We start from the raw sequence: 20,834 nt of genomic DNA on the forward strand, positions 1-20,834 counted from the left end.
GCTTAAAATTGCATGCATTGTCTGAAACAAGAATTAAAAAATTGGGTTTCATATCCCTTTAACTAGCAATGGGGATGGTGGCAAAATTTATCCTTGCCTATGTGGCCAAAAATCCTAGAACCGGCCCTGAGTGAGAGCAGCAGTGTGAGATGACAGATGTTACAGCACCAAATACAGTTGCCAGGTGTTGCCAGTTGCCAGGTGATGTTAAATTCAACAATTAGGTCATTCAACCATCTGTCTAGTAATATCAATACAATTAAAGGGACATTCCAGTCAAAGTTTAAATGCAAATAGATGAATTACATATGTAAATAGAAATAACAAATTATGCTTACCTGATAATTTCCTTTTCTTCTGATGGAAAGAGTCCACAGCTGCATTCATTACTTTTGGGAAATAAGAAACTGGCCACCAGGAGGAGGCAAAGACACCCCAGCCAAAGGCTTAAATACTCCTCCCACTCCCCTCATCTCCCAGTCATTCTGCAGAGGAACAAGGAACAGTAGAAGAAATATCAGTGTGAAAGGTGCCAGAAGAATAATAAGGACACCCCACATAAAATTACGGGTGGGGAGCTGTGGACTATTTCCATCAGAAGAAAAGGAAATTATCAGGTAAGCATAATTTATGTTTTTCTTCTTAAATGGAAAGAGTCCACAGCTGCATTCATAACTTTTGGGAAAACAATACCCAAGCTATAGAGGACACTGAATGCCAAGGCGGGAGGATACAATAAGCGGCCCATACTGAGGACACCAGGCCTGAACCTCTACCCAATAAAAAACCCAGCTTCGTCCGAAGCCGATACATTTTTTTTAAAGGAAAAGCCCAAAGGACACTGACTTGCAGCTAGTCCAGAAGCCAAACTAGAGACCGCAAAACGGACTCGACTGAGCCAACAGTCCTCCAGGAGACACCGTCGCCCAGGAGACAGTCCCCCACCATTGACCCCCCACTAGTGAAGGGGACACCAGCCGAAACCCCCAAGGGGACAAGGCAAAGGAGAACCGAGGAAACCGAAAGGTCCCCTAATACAAAAAAGAACACCTCCAAGAGTGAGTCCAGCTCACAGAGACCCAAACGGGCCCGAACAGGAAAAGGTGGCCACGCCTATACCAAGCGAAACCCGGGATAAGACCGGGCACAGAAGAGACAGAAGAGACAAAGTCCTCCCAACGTCTGAACATAGAATACCAAAGTATTCAACCACGAAAAACGTGTAATAGACCCAGGTGAAAAACTCCAAGTTTGAGAACACAGAGTCCATATCAGGACAACACTTGTGAGGAAGAAGCAGTCAAGCAAAGAACAGACTGCAAAATCAACCCCCAGACAGAGGGCAAGCTCCAGGCAACCAAAGCCGCCGGAACTATACAGGTCCCAAAAAAGGGGAACACAAAACCTCAATCGAGGCCCCCAGAAAAGAAGAGTATACCCTCAGAACCCGAAGGAAGAGTAGACCCTCTTCTGAAATCGACGGAGCAAGCTGAAAGGAAATTCTATATCCTAGCAGACTGAGCTAACGGATAGACTCAACAAAGCTCACACATCCAGAGGAGACTGCAACCTGAATGCAGCACCTTTGACCGCTCGGCCATCCAGACCTGTAGACCCACACCCAGCTGGACCAACCCAGCCCCAGGGATCCAAAATAGGGGATCAGAAGAATACCAAAACTGGTACAGGAACGAGCGTAAGGATAGCACAGCCATCCCCACAGAGTGCAAGTACAACCCGATTCTGAAAACAGACAACAAGGCCATAGACCTAAGGATATATCAAAATAAATGCCCAACAAGTCTGACTTCGAGCCAGCAATACCCCAGGGGGAACTAATCCCACCTTTCTACCTCCAATCCAGGAAAAGCCCCAAGAAAGGACTCCATCTCCATAGGGAGGAGAATATCCCCAAAAGAAAAAGGGATGAGGCCAGAAGGGCAACAACTGTCCTCAAGGCCCGAAGCCACCGGCTAATGGGAAGATAAATTCCCAACACAAATGTCCTAGAAAAGGACTCGCCTACAAGTAGCTTGCCAAGCAGAGCACAGCCAACCCATTCACCTGCAGAGCAGGGAATCCACGGGTACACTGGCAAGCTGACCAGGGGACTGCAACCCTAAGGCACACCAGAAATTGGACATCCAGCACCCGCAGCTGGGTATGAACCAATAACCTTTGAGGCACAAGCCATACAGCTAACAACTAGATGACATGGGCTACTCTGTTGCAAAGAGTAATAAATACTCCGAAAACCTGGCCAACCATAACCAGGCCAGGTAGATGGAGCAAGGACATAGCACAAGTTCCCACTACTGTGGAACACCCCGACCAGCCCTGAGATCCAAGATTCCAAAACAACCCAAGACTGGGTCAGGAAAAAGGCCAAGCAAATGACTCGGCAACCGGAAGTCTCAGGAGAAAAACAGGTCCGGGCACCTAATAGTTCAGGCAACCTTACCCTAGAACTAAGCACCCCAACCGGCCAAAAGGTCAGACACAAGGGATATGAATGCACAGGGATCAACCATCACCCGGAAAGACAGATCCCAAAAAGGAGATCCAACTCACCCGGGACAATGGAAGGAGACCCAAAAGTCTCCACTCAAACAGACAGTACACGTCAAGAGTAAGAGCATCAACTCAGACAGTACGTGTCAAGAGAAAAAGCAGTATCTAGATACACTATAAAAAGCGTATACGCACACCTGCAAGGTGCTAAGAGCTGCAACTGGTTTTAATCTGAAAACCATCCACATGCTAGACAGCCTAATCTGATACAAGCTGTTGGATCAGGCCCACAAGGGCAATCCAGAGCCCTGAAACCGAAGGCCAAACCGCTCAAACTGCAGCAACGGGGCACTAAGCCCTCCAACCCTTCCCCGCATGGGGGAGGAAAACACTAGGTTCTGATGATATCAGATGTGAGATAGAGTGACGCGGCGGAAAAACTCCCCAGACCCGGTCACCTATGACTGAAAGAATCCATCCCGCCTTACGGGCCCACAGGTCCTCTCGAATGCTTAGTTGAACGTGAAAACCTGAGCACTCGGCACTTCTACCGTACCAGCCGAGCAGAACAGCACCACGTGTCTGAACAGCCGCAAGACCAAACGAACCCAACAGGACCAGCCTGCACTTAGGGTCCTAACTGGTAAGCTGCCAAATTCTTCCTCATAGTGGAAAAAAAGAAAAACAGACATTTTAACATAGGACTAACGTGTCCAAATCAACTTCCGAAGAAGAACAAAGAGTATCAATCCCAGAAGGTTGCCGAAGGAAACAAAACCAAATAAAAGACATCCCATTGGATACAAATAAAATATATGGCAACCCGGAGGTTAGCGCCCAAAAAGACACAGGCCTACCCAGAGGACCAGCCAAACGGAGCCCTATCTTCAAAAAAACTGGAAAAGATCTCAATCAAATGACAATCAGGAGATTACCTCATCCCCACATGTCTAATGAGTTGCACAATTCGAATTAGCAGACTGAAAAAACCTGTATCTGGTAACAATAGGGTCATTCAATAACTGAAAGACATGTCTGAGCAATACGCAAAGTCGCGCAATCCTGTAACGAAAGGCACAACACTCAGGGACAGTTACATCCGCGGGGAACTGTAGAGGCCCTCCCGAAAGCGGAAGACCCGGGACAATAGGGCACGAGCACATTCTCAAATAAACGTCTAGACTCCGCAGACGAACAATTGCCAACATTATGTGGAAGAGAAAACGTGCTGCAACCTCCGAGGGGGGAACACGCCACCCTGCATGTAGGAATCAGAAATCAGAAACTGTCCCTTGATTCCCTGAAGAACAAGGCGCTCTAAAATGGCATACGGAACAAAACTGGATTCGTCACCGGACACAGATTCTGAATCTGAAATCAAAATAGTCTCAATATCAGAATCCTCCGTAACTGAATCAGAAATTAGCACAGTCTCAGCCTCAGAATCCTCCATAACTGGTAGAGGATATATAAATATGGACTAAAATAGTAAAACAAAAACGGCACCTGACACCCACAATGGCTGGGGCACTCACCACCTCCTATGACCAGACCCCTGCGGACTAGAATATTTCCTTCGCCACACGGTCGGGATTGCGGAAATGGAAAACGGAATGTAACCACGCCCGACACAAGGTGAACTGTACAGTCCAAAAAAGCGCGCCCAACCAAAAGGCCGCGTCACTTCCAAAGGCCTCAATGTTCCAAACTACAAGCCCATAAACATCACATGTAAGCAGGTTGAATAACATAACAAACATGATTATAACCCCACCTGTTCAATAACCCCCCTCAGGAGATATTAACCATCGATTCCAACATACTAAAAGAGACTCTTGTCTGAGACCCGTGTCATAAGATAGACCCGCAAGGTGGTAGCCTCTCAGGAAAACATTCACATTAAAGTACATGGAGAAATAAAGTAAAATTAAACGATCTTCCCGGAATCAACTCCGTGGAACAGGAACACGGCCTTTCAAGTGTGACGTATAGTAGCATCACCTCCGGACTTGAGAGAAGAAAGCAGGCAGCGGAGCGAAGTTAGACAACGCTGATTACTTGAGGAGCTGTTAACATGAGTCGGGATGGTTTCGCAGAAAGAAACTCCCTGCATCTCCGGACTCTAACTTTCATCCAAGCCCTCACTGAGAGACTGAAAAAAAACTTACCTTTTAAACTTGACAGCAGCTCCAGCTTCCTCCACCCGTCGCAAAGCCTGTTCCTGGGTCTAAAATGAGGAATCCGGCTTCCTCCAATCACGGCGTTGAATCAGACACTGATTTCCCCCGGGGGGGAAGCTGTGATTGGAGGATGACCTATCCATCATTTCTGACGTCAGAAATGGCTTGCAATGACCAGTGGAAGCTGGAGCTGCTGTCAAGATTAAAAGGTAAAAAAAAAAAAAATCACAACAGGAGTGAAATGTAAATTTTGATGAATTAAAGTGCCCCTGTTTTTAATCAAATTTTTAAAAACCGTGCACTTTAACATCAAAATTTACATTTACTTTAAGCCTTTGGCCTTTTACCTGATAATTTCCTTTTCTTCTGATGAGTCCACAGCTCCCCACCCGTAATTTTATGTGGGGAGTCCTTATTATTCTTCTGGCACCTTTCACCCTGATATTTCTTCTACTGTTCCTTGTTCCTCGACAGAATGACTGGGGGATGAGGGGAGTGGGAGGAGTATTTAAGCCTTTGGCTGGGGTGTCTTTACCTCCTCCTGGTGGCCAGGCTCTTATTTCCCAAAAGTAATGAATGTAGCTATGGACTCTTTCCATTTAAGAAGAAAATATTTACAATCTACATGTATTGGCAAATATGCTTCTAGTAAAAGTTATCACTGTTTTACTGTTAACATTTTTCTCTGCACGTGCATGTAAAGCGCAACTAGATATTTGCAGTACACCAGCATGTTTAATACTGCAGCTGCTCAGAGCGCCAGTGGGGCATGTATCATGTTACCAATAAATGGAGTCATTACCAGATGGTACAAGCACCTTAGGCTCTCTGAGCAAGTGCTGTGTTTAACAAAGAGCATACTTAAACGCTACATCTGTTTCAAAAGTGTATTTATTAGAAGCATTTTTGCTAATACATGTATATTACAAAAATGTTTCTATTCAAAACTGAAATGCATCCATGTGGATTCCAATTTTGGCTGGAATGTCCCTTTAAGCTCACGCTGAACAGAGTTTTTAACTGAGGTATGTGGTTATATAGTTGACAAGGGGGCTGCAGGGCCATAGATCTTAATTAAAGTCTGAGGTGGGAAAATGACTGAGATGATGCAGGGCTATAGTGTCTCACTGAAGATCTGACCACAGCCCACATATCACTCAATACTCACACACAAGAGGACAACTGGCAACTCCAACCCAAAATAACAGTACCTGAATATGGTTAACAAAATGTGCAGATTGGGAGGAGATTTTTTTTTTTTAGAAGTTAAGTGTTTTCTCGATGTCTAGGCATGGCTTTAAAAAGAAAAACAATGTTTAAGATAAACCATATAAATTACTAAAAAAATTAAATAAAAATCTTCACCCGTAAAAATGCCTTGAGTTCTTCACAGCGCATGCCTCCTCCATTTGTTATTGTCATGTTTTTAGAGTGGCTGGATTGTCTGTTGTGAAGAAACAACGCTCTCCTAACTGCACCTTTCTGCTTAAGTTTATCCAGTAAAAGCTCTACACTGAATTCTGTAAAATACAACAAAAATAGCTACATAAGTAAAACAGCTCTCAACAACAATCTGTTTGGTTACAGTTGTTCATATACAAGTGTGTTTGAAAATAACATTTTGCACCATGTAGTATTACAACAGTGAACGAAAAGATGATGGTAAAATTATAACTAGTATTTTGCAGTACAGCGGTCCCACTCCTTGCTCTCTCTATCCCCCTCTCTTTTGTGCTCTCTCCCCCTCTTTTGCTCACTCTCCCCCTCTCTCTTTCGCGCTCTCTCCCCCTCTCTTTTGCGCTCTCTCTCGCTCCACCTCTCTTTTGCTCTCTCTCGCTCCACCTCTCTTTTGCTCTCTCTTTCTCCCCCTCTCTTTTGCCCTCTCTCTCCCCACCTCTCTTTTGCTCTCTCTCTCCCCACCTCTCTTTTGCCCTCTCTCTCCCCCTCTCTTTTGCCCTCTCTCTCCCCCTCTCTTTTGCTCTCTCTCCCCCCTTTCTTTTGCGCTCTTTCTCCCCCCTTTCTTTAGCGCTCTCTCCCCCCTCTCTTTTACACTCTCTCTCTCCCCCCTCTCTTTTGCGTTCTCTCTCTTTTGCACTCTCTCCCCCCCCCTCTTTTGCGCTCTCTCCCCCTCTCTTTTGCGCTCTCTCCCCCTCTCTTTTGCGCTCTCTCCCCCTCTCTTTTGCGCTCTCTCCCCCTCTCTTTTGCGCTCTCTCCCCCTCTCTTTTGCGCTCTCTCCCCCTCTCTTTTGCGCTCTCTCCCCCTCTCTTTTGCGCTCTCTCCCCCTTTTGTGCTCTCCCTCTCCCCCTTTTGTGCTCTCCCTCTCCCCCTCTCTTTTGCTCTGTCTCTCTCTCCTTTTTTTTGCTCTCCCTCCATCCCTCTCTTTTGCTCTCCCTCCATCCCTCTCTTTTGCTCTCTCTCCATCCCTCTCTTTTGCTCTCTCTCCATCCCTCTCTTTTGCTCTCCCTCCATCCCTCTCTTTTGCTCTCCCTCCATCCCTCTCTTTTGCTCTCCCTCCATCCCTCTCTTTTGCTCTCCCTCCATCCCTCTCTTTTGCTCTCCCTCCATCCCTCTCTTTTGCTCTCCCTCCATCCCTCTCTTTTGCTCTCCCTCCATCCCTCTCTTTTGCTCTCCCTCCATCCCTCTCTTTTGCTCTCCCTCCATCCCTCTCTTTTGCTCTCCCTCCATCCCTCTCTTTTGCTCTCCCTCCATCCCTCTCTTTTGCTCTCTCTCCATCCCTCTCTTTTGCTCTCTCTCCATCCCTCTCTTTTGCTCTCTCTCCATCCCTCTCTTTTGCTCTCTCTCCATCCCTCTCTTTTGCTCTCTCTCCCCCCCCTCTCTTTTGCTCTCTCTCTCCCCCCTCTCTTTTGCTCTCTCTCTCCCCCCTCTCTTTTGCTCTCTCTCTCCCCCCTCTCTTTTGCTCTCCCTCCATCCCTCTCTTTTGCTCTCCCTCCATCCCTCTCTTTTGCTCTCTCTCCATCCCTCTCTTTTGCTCTCTGTCTCCATCCCTCTCTTTTGCTCTCTGTCTCCATCCCTCTCTTTTGCTCTCTGTCTCCATCCCTCTCTTTTGCTCTCTGTCTCCATCCCTCTCTTTTGCTCTCTGTCTCCATCCCTCTTTTGCTCTCTGTCTCCATCCCTCTCTTTTGCGCTCTCTCCATCCCTCTCTTTTGCGCTCTCTCCCCCCTCTTTTGCGCTCTCTCCCCCCTCTTTTGCGCTCTCTCTCCCCCCTTTCTTTTGCGCTCTCTCTCCCCCCTTTCTTTTGCGCTCTCTCTCCCCCCTTTCTTTTGCGCTCTCTCTCCCCCCTTTCTTTTGCGCTCTTTCTCCCCCCTTTCTTTTGCGCTCTCTCCCCCCTCTCTTTTACACTCTCTCTCCCCCCTCTCTTTTGCGTTCTCTCTCTTTTGCACTCTCTCCCCCTCTCTTTTGCGCGCTCTCTCTCTCCCCCTCTCTTTTGCGCTCTCTCCCCCTCTCTTTTGTGCTCTCTCCCCCTCTCTCTTTTGTGCTCTCCCTCTCCCCCTCTCTTTTGCTCTGTCTCCATCCCTCTCTTTTGCTCTGTCTCCATCCCTCTCTTTTGCTCTCTCTCCATCCCTCTCTTTTGCTCTCTCTCCATCCCTCTCTTTTGCTCTCTCTCCATCCCTCTCTTTTGCTCTCTCTCCATCCCTCTCTTTTGCTCTCTCTCCATCCCTCTCTTTTGCTCTCTCTCCATCCCTCTCTTTTGCGCTCTGTCTCCATCCCTCTCTTTTGCTCTCTGTCTCCATCCCTCTCTTTTGCTCTCTGTCTCCATCCCTCTCTTTTGCTCTCTGTCTCCATCCCTCTCTTTTGCTCTCTGTCTCCATCCCTCTCTTTTGCTCTCTGTCTCCATCCCTCTCTTTTGCTCTCTGTCTCCATCCCTCTCTTTTGCTCTCTGTCTCCATCCCTCTCTTTTGCTCTCTGTCTCCATCCCTCTCTTTTGCTCTCTGTCTCCATCCCTCTCTTTTGCTCTCTGTCTCCATCCCTCTCTTTTGCTCTCTGTCTCCATCCTTCTCTTTTGCTCTCTGTCTCCATCCCTCTCTTTTGCTCTCTGTCTCAATCCCTCTCTTTTGCTCTCTGTCTCAATCCCTCTCTTTTGCTCTCTGTCTCAATCCCTCTCTTTTGCTCTCTGTCTCCATCCCTCTCTTTTGCTCTCTGTCTCCATCCCTCTCTTTTGCTCTCTGTCTCCATCCCTCTTCTTTTCCTCTCTGTCTCCCCCTCCCTTTTGCTCTCTCCCCCTCTCTTTTTCTCTCTCCCCCCTCTCTTTTTCTCTCTCTCCCCTCTCTTTTTCTCTCTCTCTCCTCTATTTTGCTCTTTCTCCTCTATTTTGCTCTCTTTCCCCCTCTCTTTAGCTCTTTCCTATCTCTTTTTGTCTCCCCCCCTCTCTTTCTATTTCTCTCCCCTCTCTCTCACGCCGACCGTGCCCGGCCACGCCCCCTTGCACACCCGACCACGCCCCAACCATGCCCGGTCACATCGACCACGTCCATGCCCCCGCCCGGTCATGCCCACTTTTGCCGCATACAGCATGTCAGGTAAGGCCAGGTGTGTTTGTCCTCGTGCTGTCTCTACTGCGCATGACAGCTTCGGACAAACACACTTGGCCTTTTATATTAAAGGATAGAGAGGTTATATTTATGAACATCAAAACATTCTTGTGTATGGCATATAGACGTTAAACAGCTAACCAGTTTTTCATTACATTTTTAAGGCCATTATACTTGAAAAATCAAATGCTCTACTTTGTTAAAGAATGTAGTTTTACGACTAGTGACCCTTTAAAGCTGTGTTTAACCACTGTAAATGGGTTAAACACATTGCTCAGGACCTACAGAGCACTGCTGGTACTAAATAAAAACTGCCACTGATCCAATCAGCAGGTTGTGCAAAGGGCTGCTGATTGGATCAGCTGCAGTATCTGCTCAGACCTGCAGGGCTCTGCAGATACTGGGCGGTAGTTCTACTATGTGTTTAACCCCTTTGCAGCATGAAAAGGGTCGCTAGTGATAAAATAACATGTTTTAACGAATTACAGAATGTCATTTTTTTTTACTATAATGACTCTTTAATCTTGAAGTTTCTAACTAGATTTTAGGCATTCTGACTTTTGTTTTTAATGAGCTTTGTAATGCAGACATTACATTATCGAACTTGTTACATCATGTTTAACCACACATAGGGTAAAGACCTACATGGGAGCTACAAGCATTACAAAGAGGACACGGTTGGTCAGCCAATTGCACAACCCCAACAATCCCGGCTGTGCCGTGCCCAGAAGCTGTAAGGCTTGCATCTCTTGAGCGAGACTTACATATGTGTTTAACCTCCTTCTGGGGGATTAAACACAGTTATCTAGATCAGCAAAGCTGTAACAAATTAAAGTCCCTTTAAGCTACACCTACTATATTATGTACTAAAAACCATAATCACAGCGCATTGCATTATTACCACTGACTAGCGCCTGACAATGAGTAGGAACATTATAACATGCAGATGAGATAAAGTACAGATTTATGAAATAAAGGTGAATTATTAAAAAAATGGTCTGCTCTAAGGGCTCCTCACTTAAAAGTAAATATTCGAAATAAAAAGTTCTATGCATTCTGGATTAATGATCCGTGGACTGGATACACCTAACAAGAGAAACATCTGTTTAAACTTTATCATTTATAATATTAACCTTTCTATATACATTTTAGACAATTTCTCACCATGAACTGCAACATATAAATCACAGGAACGGTTTTGTTTAAGGTCAGACTTACTGAAATTGTTTGGTAATGTTCCTTTGCCTTGAGCCTTCAGACAGAACTTCACATCAAAGCTGCAAGATAAAAAAATGTACACCGTTTGCATGAATCTGAGTCAGCCTGTGCAGACTGGTTACCCTCTGTGAGACTTTCTAACCACAGACAGACTCTATTATACATGATAGATAAATACACAGGTACAAAATCCTTTATCCACTGCTTGGCACCTGAGAAATGACCATTCAGATGGTTCGTTAGCTGCTGAATGAGGAAGAAGGTGGCCGCTCGTGACATTCAGCTGTTTTCAGAGCTGGATTTCTTTTTGTGAAAGTGCAGCACACCAAGATATGGATTTGCACAGATCCTTTCACAAAAGGGAGTCCGGCTCTGAAAACAGTCGAACGCCACGAAAATTGCAACTGTAAAATGAGACAGCATGGAGAAGGGATGGGGCCAAGTGTAAACAACAATGTCATTATACATCTTATACATGTAATCTAAAGGTAGCGTTGTACCATCAGAAAGATACGATAATCAGAAAGGTAATAGTTGTGGTAAGTAAATATAGACCAGCATTTGCATTTTAGAACACAAGACGCAGGCAGAGAATATTGTGACTTACTGGCAGGGGGAAATTATGATTTTTAAATGTTAATGAAAAAGTCTGGATTTCGGAAACTTTTCTGGAGACCATTAGAGCAATATGAATCAGTTGCTGCACATGTCCTCTCTGTTACATATTCATTGTGACTATGCCTCACTCAAAATATTTACTTTTTTGAAAAGAAGGAACATGAAATGTTGCTTTTTCCCCCTGCTGGATAGTGTGGGGACAAGGAAATGTAGTAATGGCACATTAAGCTCAAAACTGAACTCCCAATACATTAAATAATGTTATTAAAGGGATATAATACCCATATGCTAAAACACTTGAAAGTGATTCAGCATAAGTGTAAAAAGCTGACAAAAAATATAAAAAAGGAAAATAATTTTACCTCTAAATGTCTTCAAGCTTACAATAGTAAGTGTTGTGTGAACAGTTGTCCTTCAGCTGCTGTTAGCTAGCTGTATGTTGAAAGAAAAAAAAAACAACAGCCTTTCAGCTTCATCCCTGCTGATGTCGCACTTTTACTTTACTGTGATCTCATGAGATTTCACAGAAATCTCACAAGATACAGTAAACTTCCTTAAACTGAGGCACATGCCAAATGCACAATCCCTTGCAATTCCCAGGACAAAGGATCCTGATTGGCTGCTTAGCGTCCCTTTACAATGGGATGTGGTTACGGAGAACATTTTGTAGTAAAATATCTTCCTTTTTTACATAGATCTATTCAGGTGATATTTTCTAGTTTTTACAGCTATGCTGCATCACTTTCAAGTGCTTCAACATGTGGGTATCATGTCCCTTTCATTTATTTAATTGCTGTGGCTGAAAAAAGTTGAATTTGACCTACATTCCCAAAAGAGGTTAAAAGTTAAATACTGTAAACAAGTGTGCTACAAATACTACAAATTTTCATTAACCAGCTACCTACTATGCAGTGTTTGCTCACAGCAAACTCATAGCCCTGACTGGTCATTATCAAAAGGGATCAGATAAACATGCTCACCAATGTTTTGCCAAGTGGGTTCGCTAGCCCAAAATGCAGTGTTTTGCAAATCATTAATAAAGTCACAGTTTTAAATTGCTTTAAAATGTTTTTGTATGCAGAATTGCAGATCTGTTGCAATTGAGTGCTGATATTATAAATAAATATTATGAATACATAAAAAGTGTAATGCCACACTTACAGTTCATTAATATTCAAAGTTGTCTTTTCAATTAAAATGACATGTTTCTGCAAGCTCAGGACACACATTTATTTATTTACTTTTAAGAAAGAAGTGTTGCCACGAGAGTATTGCCTTGGTGTGTACAAAGATTGAATCCATCTCTCCTCCTATTGCTGGAGAAGTTCTAAACATGCACATACCATACTGATGATATGGTAGGAAAAACACACACCCATTTGCCTCATGCCCATACACTGTGGGGACAACTAGATATGGCCCTCTTGCTTAAAGGGCCAGTCTACTTGATTTTTGTATTTTTAAAAAAGAAAACGCCTTTACTACCTATTCCCCAGCTTTGCATAACCAGCAGTTTTATTAATATGCATTATAAACTCTGTTTGCCTTTTTCTAAGCCCCTGCAGACTGCCTCTTATCTCAGTGCTTTTTATTAGCTTTTAAACTAGGGAACATGTAATAAAGGGATTGTCTATCTTTTTTAAAAATATTTTTTTTCAAGTAGACTGTCCCTTGGGATAGTTGTCCTAATTCTTCATTCAAAGTAGAATTGCCCGGTATTTTTTGTTACCATTTAAGCACCTCTTCTTTGCTTTGTGCATTACACTACAAACCGAGTTATGCTTCGTCTTCACACTACCTCACACACAGACTAGCACCTTATTGGATGCTCTGAGCAATCCCACCATGTAATTAAATAGTTTAGGTGATTGTCTTCCATAACTTAACAATATCATTTGCTATATCAACTAAACATCAATTCTGAAAAGTAAAAAAAGCTGTTTTAAAGTACTGTGCACAAAATGTGTGTTTGAACATTTTATAATATGTTGGGCAAGCAAACATTACTCACCAGGAGACTTTATTTCCACTTGGCAGTGTACATTCTTTACTGTCTGGATTTAGAATAGTTGGTGTTACTTCTAGAACAGCATTTACGCTGACAACTGGGCGGGCCCTGTTTAATAGGGAAAACAATACTTCTGTTTATAAAATAAATAAAAAGATATTATTTTTGAGACACTTTCTCTACGCATTTTCTTATATTTTTTAGCATAATACCTACTCACAAGCTTACCTATAGTTTATGCTGAATTGTAGATACTAAAGAAGGCAATATTAAAGGGATATGAAACCCTATTTTTTTCATGATTCAGATAGAGAATACAATTTTAAACAACATTTAAGTTTACTTCTATTATCTAATTTTCTTCATTCTTTTGGTATCATTTGTTAAAGAAAAGTCAATGCACATAGGTGAGCCAGTAACATGAGGCATATACTGTATGTGCAGCCACCAATCAGCAGCTATTGAGCCTACCTAGGCATGCTTTTCAACAAAGGATATTGTGAGAACAATATATATATATATAATAGAAGTAAAATGGAAAGTTGTTTAAAATCGCATGCTCTGAATCATGAAAGAAAAATATATACATTTAAAGGGACTTTAAGGTGCAAAAATAAAATGCACTAATGTGCTAAGATAGTGCAAGGATAGAACAACGTGTTTACCTCTGCAAATGGGATACATACATAGTTAAAAGTGAGCTCCAAAATGGCAATGCACCACTGGGAGCCAAATATGCATAGCCACCAATCAGCAGTAGTACATTGCTGCAACTGAGCCTACTTATGTGTGCTTTTAAAAAAAGAATACCAAGAGAACAAAATACATTTGATATTAGAAGTAAACTGAAAGGTCTCTTAAAATGACTTCCTCTATCTGCATCTAGTATTTTTAGCACTATAACTTCCATCCCAATGAGGATGTCTAAAAACATATTTTTAAAAGTCCTTGCATTACATAAACCTACTTTTTCTTATTGGGTGAGGGATTCCTCTCCACCAATCTAGCTGCCCCTAGAGAGTAACAGCTGATACATTTGTTGCCTGTTCTTAATTTTAATTTCTAAATGTATCTCGCCTCCACCATAAAACAAAACAGGTCTGACACCCTAAACCATAGCAACCACTGCTCTAGCAATACATTTTCCTGTCCCTTTAATAACAGTATAATTATTATTCGTGTGATATTGTTCCCAGCTATGTGGTCATCATATTTATATTTCTTATATTAGCAGTTTACTTTATAATACTAGTTTTCTCTTTTATTTACCCATTATTTTGGGACTAAAAAACTGAGAAAGTTATTTTGTTTTGTTTGCTTTTGATAAGCTTTAAAAAATAAAATAAAAAATCCAGAATTACCTGTACAATATAGCTTTATCTGCTCCGAATGCACCGACAAGTAAATCTATAAATACAAAATTAAAGGCATAATGGAGAACTAAGTTACTGATGTTTTAACAAAGAGCATTTCTACACAGGTTACTAATAACTGAATCATGCAAAACCAGAACTGCACACTGTCTGTTAGTATGAGGTCAGCATTGCTGATTCACCACCCTAAGCACTAAATATAACATTTATTAGTCACAGTGAGAACGTATATGGTTATGGTTTATGCAATCACAAGACTAGACGTAGATTAAATTCGACTACCGCGACTACTTACAGTTGCAGTTTAACAGTGATGAATGTTGAAAGCATGGAAATCAATTTTAAAGACAGCAATATAATAAAACCTATTGCAAACAAGTCTAAGGTGTCAGGTAATACAAATATAACAATAATATATAATGAGGTGATAACAAAATAGATAAATGTATCAATAACATTAACCCAGTGTTAGAATGTACACAACAAATAAACTTACATACTAATAGCCCTCAGTCACAAAGCTTTATAGATAAATTTCACAGATTCCTGGGTTCTAGAACTGTATATGGAAAGAAGACCTGGTACAAGTTCTAAGGGAATACAATACAAAAGGAAAATACCTGGGTATCCATTCTGATCAACATCTGTAGCCCCTTTTAATGAGTAGCCAAAGCTTGGGGGCATAGTTTTTGAGGCCCACTGTCCTTCAATGACCTGAGATGGTACCGAGCTCACACCTGTCGGTCTTCCATTGTAAATGTAAACAAGACCTCTCTTGTGTTCTCCACCATATGGGGCAGCTATAGCAATGTCTTTAATAAAATAAAAAAAGCTTAATTTTAATGTAACATGACCACATAAAATCCTGACACGTTTAAAGGTCTCTGCTTGGGGCAATGAGCAAGCAGGCAATAGCAAAGTTAAAGAGAAAGTAAGCAAGTTCTACGAGATGACAACTAATACCCTCCCTTATATATTAATGTTTCATCCTATCTGCTGCTTTATTCCTGTACAGTTTATACCCTAACCACATTATTTCAATATTGCTAAATATCAGAGTTTTAAACCTCCCACTGTTCAACTAACATTTGTGTCTCTGTAATGTTATTTTGTGTTTACTAAATGTTGAAGTTCATGCAATTTTTGCAAATTGACTGATGAATTAGAACGATAATGCTGTGAGAGACTACTATATGGGATTGTTCTTAAAGGGATAGGAAAGTCAAACTTTAATCTTGCACGATTCAAATAGAGCATGACATTTTAAGACACTTTTACATTCACTTATATTTTCAAATGTGCTTTGTTCGCTTCGTACCTCTTGTTGAAAAAGAATATGCACATATCCTACAGTAGTGAGAGCTAGCAGCTGATTGGTGCCTGCACACATCTGTGTCTCTTGTGATTGGTTAAATAAGGGCCAGAACAAAGGGGAGCAGTATTTAACACTCCCGCTTGTGCACTAACTCCGCTAAAAATAAGCTTTTGACGCGCTTCGGGTAGCACTCATATTACAACTTAAAAATGTTATTTATTGCGCACTAACCCAATGCACACAAAAAGCCGAAGTTAGAATATTATTACCGCGTTAACGTATTCCCCTATAGTAGTCAACGGAGCAAACAAAGTGGAAAAATAACACACCCTACTTGCGTGCTAAACCAGACAAGAAAATATTAATATTTCACATTACAATGTTCTTCACACAGAAGAATATGATCTATTTATTTATAAATGCACAATTCAGAAATACAAAAATATTTCAAAATGAGAGGGCGCAATACAAACAAACCAATATACAATTATAGTGTCCAAATGGTGAGAAAGTCCACACTAGAATAATCGTCAGCACTCTCCAAACATCGAAAATCCAAAAGTAATGTCCCTATTTATAAATACTTATTTCGATATATATCTGATGGCATTTTGGTACAAAGAACATATTCCCTATGTGAAGAACTTTGGAATGTGAAATATTTACAGTAAATGCACAGTATAACACTTTATTAAATATGAATATTGCATTAATATGTTTTTTCATGTTTTCATCTACTCACCAGCAAAGGGCTTCAATGCACTTCTATATATGTATACATACAGTATGTATTTATGTGTGTATATATGTCTGTAAATGCATATATACATAAATACATATGTACACACAGACATATATACATACATATAAATATTTAGACATGTGTATGTATGTATGTATCTCACTCAATGTTAAAACCCTTTGCATGTCTTTTTTTTTTACTAAAACATGAGACGCCTCATATACAGTATTTAAGCCCTTATAACTTTTTTTGTGTAAGATTTTTTTTAAATAACATTTATTAGTGTTATTATGAGTGTAAACTGTACTTGCCAATGTATTTTTGATGTATTTTTGGACACTTTTTGGTTTTGGAAAACAGTTAACCAGAGCTCTGAGGTTGCGCTATACTGACGAGCGTTAAATTCAATTGAGCTCAAGCGATCACGTTTACTTTCAACTTGTAATACGAGAGCTACATCAGAAGTGCACAAACAACCACGATAAACCCGATATCCATTGCGCATAACTGTTAGCGCAGCACTCGTAATCTCGCCCTAAGTGCGTTCATCTAGCTGCCAGTAGTGCAATGCTGTCCCTTTAGCAAAGGATAACAAAACAATAAACCAAATTTGATAAAAACAAATAAATTGTATGTTCTATCCAAATCATGAAAGAAAATATGTTGGGGTTTCCTGTCCCTTCAAATATTCCTCTATTAAAAGGGACATTAAACTGCTGAGCACAACTGCAAAAAATTGAAGCTCCGCCTCTTCATACTTGGAGCTCAAATATTCTCACGCTGTGACAGAAGCTGTGTGCACTTACATATCAATGAGGTTGTCAATTTTTTGACAGCTGTATAATGTGCTTCAAGTTAGGGTGCATGACACAGAGCAGGAGCTTTACATTTTTGCAGTGGCTGTATTACTCTATATTAGTGCTCAGTGCTTTTGCAAATATATTTTGTGTAACTCTGTAAAAATGCAAAAATGCACACAATGTATCATGCACACTAACTCCAGGCAAATGATACAGCTGTCCAAAAGTGGACAATATCAGTGATCTGTTAGTGTGCACTGCTTCTGTCTCAGGCTAAGAGAATACCTGAGCTCCAAGATGGCGGCGCCCAGTATAAAGAGGCAGAGCTTCAGTATCTGGCACCTTTAAGCTATTAAAAGACAGGAAGACTGATTTGAAGAGCTATAGGAACAGGATGAAATGCAATAACACAGTAAGTAGTTACTATTTACTTTTGTAGTTGTGCTCAGCAGTTTAATGTCCCTTTAATGCAATATTTACTAACAGAGGAGCAAACAGCAAGTGATGCAAGGAGTGTGGCAGAACAATACGAAACTGCTAAATATCTGTGTTAAATCTTGTTGTTAAACTTGCAAACATTATATATAAATTATTTTATACTATATAATTATATACAGTATTCATCTAGATATAATGGTCAACATTGAAATATCTATGCATGCATTTAAGTTCTGCTTACAAGCATTTTTGTAAGAAAAAATCCTTCTAATAAAAAGTTATTACTGGTTAAGCGGCATACACACATTTCCTGTACATTCAAATACTGCATCTACTCAGAGAGCAAGCGGTGGTGTGTGGCCTACAAGCCACTACCGATTCTCTGAGTAGGTGTGGTGTTTGACAACTGGTGTATGGGTGTTTTAACAGCTAATGTGCATATGCTACTGAAGCAGTAATAACTATTACTAGTAACATTGTTACTAATAGAACTATATTACAAAAATGCCTCTATTACTGAAACTGAAATACACCCATGCACATTTCAGTTATGATCCTTATGTCCCTTTAATGAAAGCTGCAGTATGTGACAACTTACGCCACAGACTTTGTGAGGCAGAGCAGTCACTGATACATCACTTTAAGTAAGAACATAACCATCTTTGACTTTTTAAAATTGGCATAAAAATGTTAGAATGCTATGCCTGATTAGCTAAATAGCTGTTTATCTGTCTAACACTCTTTACTTTACTAAATAAAACAAATCAAATTTCCTTTGATTCCCTTCATTTGAATAGAGTGGACAATAATGGTTTTAAAAGGGAATGGAGAGGAGAAAAGAACATCTAAATGGCATAGGAACATAAGGAGTAACATTGGGGAAAGGGACACAAATCTGAAGAACATTACAGTTCAAGGATCACATAGATCATAGGTTTAAATATCAAGCCGGTAAGTCTGACCTTTTTCCTGTGAGGGGCCTTATGAGATTATGTTTTACACTCATTGAGACAATAACAAAGTAACAAAAACATACATATACAGTAATGTGCAAACATTTTAGGCAGGTGTGAAAATATGGTGTAAATTAAGAATGCTTTAAAAAATAGAATGTTAATAGGTTATTTTTTTGTATTAAATAAAACGTAAAGCGAGTTAAGAAAAATGTAAATAAAATCAATATTTGGTGTGACCACTCTGTGCCTTCAAAACTGCATAAATTATTCTAGGTACACAGGGATTTTGTAGGCGTATAGTCAGGTGCATGATTAAACAATTATACCAAATAGGTGCTAATGATTATCAATGTAATATGTAGGTTGAAACCCAGTCATTAACTGAAACAGAAACAGCTGTGTAGGAGGAATAAAACTGGGTGAGGAACAGCCAAACTCTGCTAACAAGGTGAGGTTGCTGAAAACAGTTTAATGTCAAAAATTCATACACCTAGGCAAGACTGAGCACAGCAACAAGACACAAGGGGCCCCATGTACCGAGTATTACATTTTCTGTCGGTGTGTAATTTTGCATCTAAATCCACGCAAATCAAAATGTACAAACCTGCAACCAAATTAAAAAATCTGGAATTTTAAATATGCAATCGTACTTATACGCCAATGTTCGAACCAATCCTTTTTTTTCTAGCGAATATGTCATCGTTCACCACAAAAAAAACTTCTCATAATCAAAAGTTATAAAAAAAACAAGATATCCACTCATAATTTTGGCGTCAACTTTGTGGATTTCCAATTAGGTGGTGAACACAATAGAAATCAATAGTGGGTCTGAGACTGACGCCAGGAAGAATACTATAAATAAGTCCCTGAACAATTCAACTTCAGATCTGTTAAACATGAAGACACTATTTCATCTATTTATCCTCCATTTATTACAACTTAGAGGAAGAAGGGCTATCCAGGCACCAGAAGAAAAAAAAAAGTGCCAAGAGTTTTCCTTCCTCGTACGGTTCAATAACCGTGAGATTATTGAAATAGCACTGTCTCTCTGTAGCAATCATTAAGGAACACAATTTTATCTATTTGAGACGCATGAACTAGCAGTGTCTGGCTGTAGCAATTATTAGGCAACACAATTTTATCTATATGGCACGCATGAACTAGCACTGTCTGGGTGTAGCAATCACCAAAATACCCTCCTAAGTAGTTCTCCAAAAGTAAAGATACTCACAAGTGGAATGCACTTATTGCAAGGTGTAAATCATGCAGTCTTTGCTTCTAGAGCTCTCCAGCTACCTCCCCTCCTGTCTCTGATAACCAGGATCCTTGTGACCAACGTCACTAAACCATAATGTGATTTTAAGGAGAAATGACCATGGCACAATTTTAAAATATAATCAAGAACAATCATCTATGGCCTTATCTATAGTGCCTCTGTTATATCTACTTGACCAACTTGGGAAAGTGGAACTAAGAGATATTTGTAAAAAATTTTGTTTAATATTAAAACTTGCTTTTCATTAAAGGCTAAGTACATAACAGATATAATAAAAGCAGATTAATTATAAAAATAAACAAAAAAATATTATATTTACCACTCATATCACTATTATTAGTGATGCCTTCAACGACCTCTGTACCCAGTCTACTGAGTTTATCAGCGACAAATGGTGGGCCTCTGCCAGAACCCCATGCCGATTGTTTTTCTTTGGCTATTTTAGATTTTGTTGACGCTTGATGTCATTGAACCTATTTTTACAAGAATCCACATATTTCCTTGTTGGTCCTTGGGCACTTACTGCGTCAATTATTTTTTGCCCAATAATTTCTTTTTCGTGCACCCAATGTTTGTTTTACACAATTTCCATAGATGTACTTTTAATATTCCAGAATTTTGTCAATGAGTACAACATTCTGCTGATGTGAGAAATTCGATTGTTTCTGAGACAGATTAGACACAAGTTTTTATGGGTGTTTTTTTAGTGCATTTATGTAACAAAGTTGATACAACAATACGTGAATTACGGCGGGTAAATCAGATCCACGCAATGCGTTCATTTTGACCCCATAGAACAGGGGGGGCCAAGGTAGTTATACCAAATACGCAAAACAGAAAGAGAATCAG

General features: G+C 40.8%; 1 protein-coding gene across 1 annotated transcript in view; it reads right to left on the reverse strand.

Moving 5' to 3' along the window:
- ITGAV (integrin subunit alpha V) overlaps positions 1-20,834 on the reverse strand; it is a 242,984-nt gene that overhangs the window by 110,813 nt on the left and 111,337 nt on the right. Inside the window, exons 13-17 of the mRNA XM_053698539.1 lie at positions 15,079-15,270; positions 14,447-14,492; positions 13,089-13,193; positions 10,460-10,518; positions 6,057-6,211 (exon numbers count right to left, since the gene is read on the reverse strand). Of these exons, the coding sequence (XP_053554514.1) occupies positions 6,057-6,211; positions 10,460-10,518; positions 13,089-13,193; positions 14,447-14,492; positions 15,079-15,270 (557 nt within the window). The remainder of the gene's footprint in view (positions 1-6,056; positions 6,212-10,459; positions 10,519-13,088; positions 13,194-14,446; positions 14,493-15,078; positions 15,271-20,834) is intronic.

Source organism: Bombina bombina, chromosome 1 (assembly GCF_027579735.1).
Source record: "Bombina bombina isolate aBomBom1 chromosome 1, aBomBom1.pri, whole genome shotgun sequence".
Classification (NCBI taxonomy): domain Eukaryota; kingdom Metazoa; phylum Chordata; class Amphibia; order Anura; family Bombinatoridae; genus Bombina; species Bombina bombina.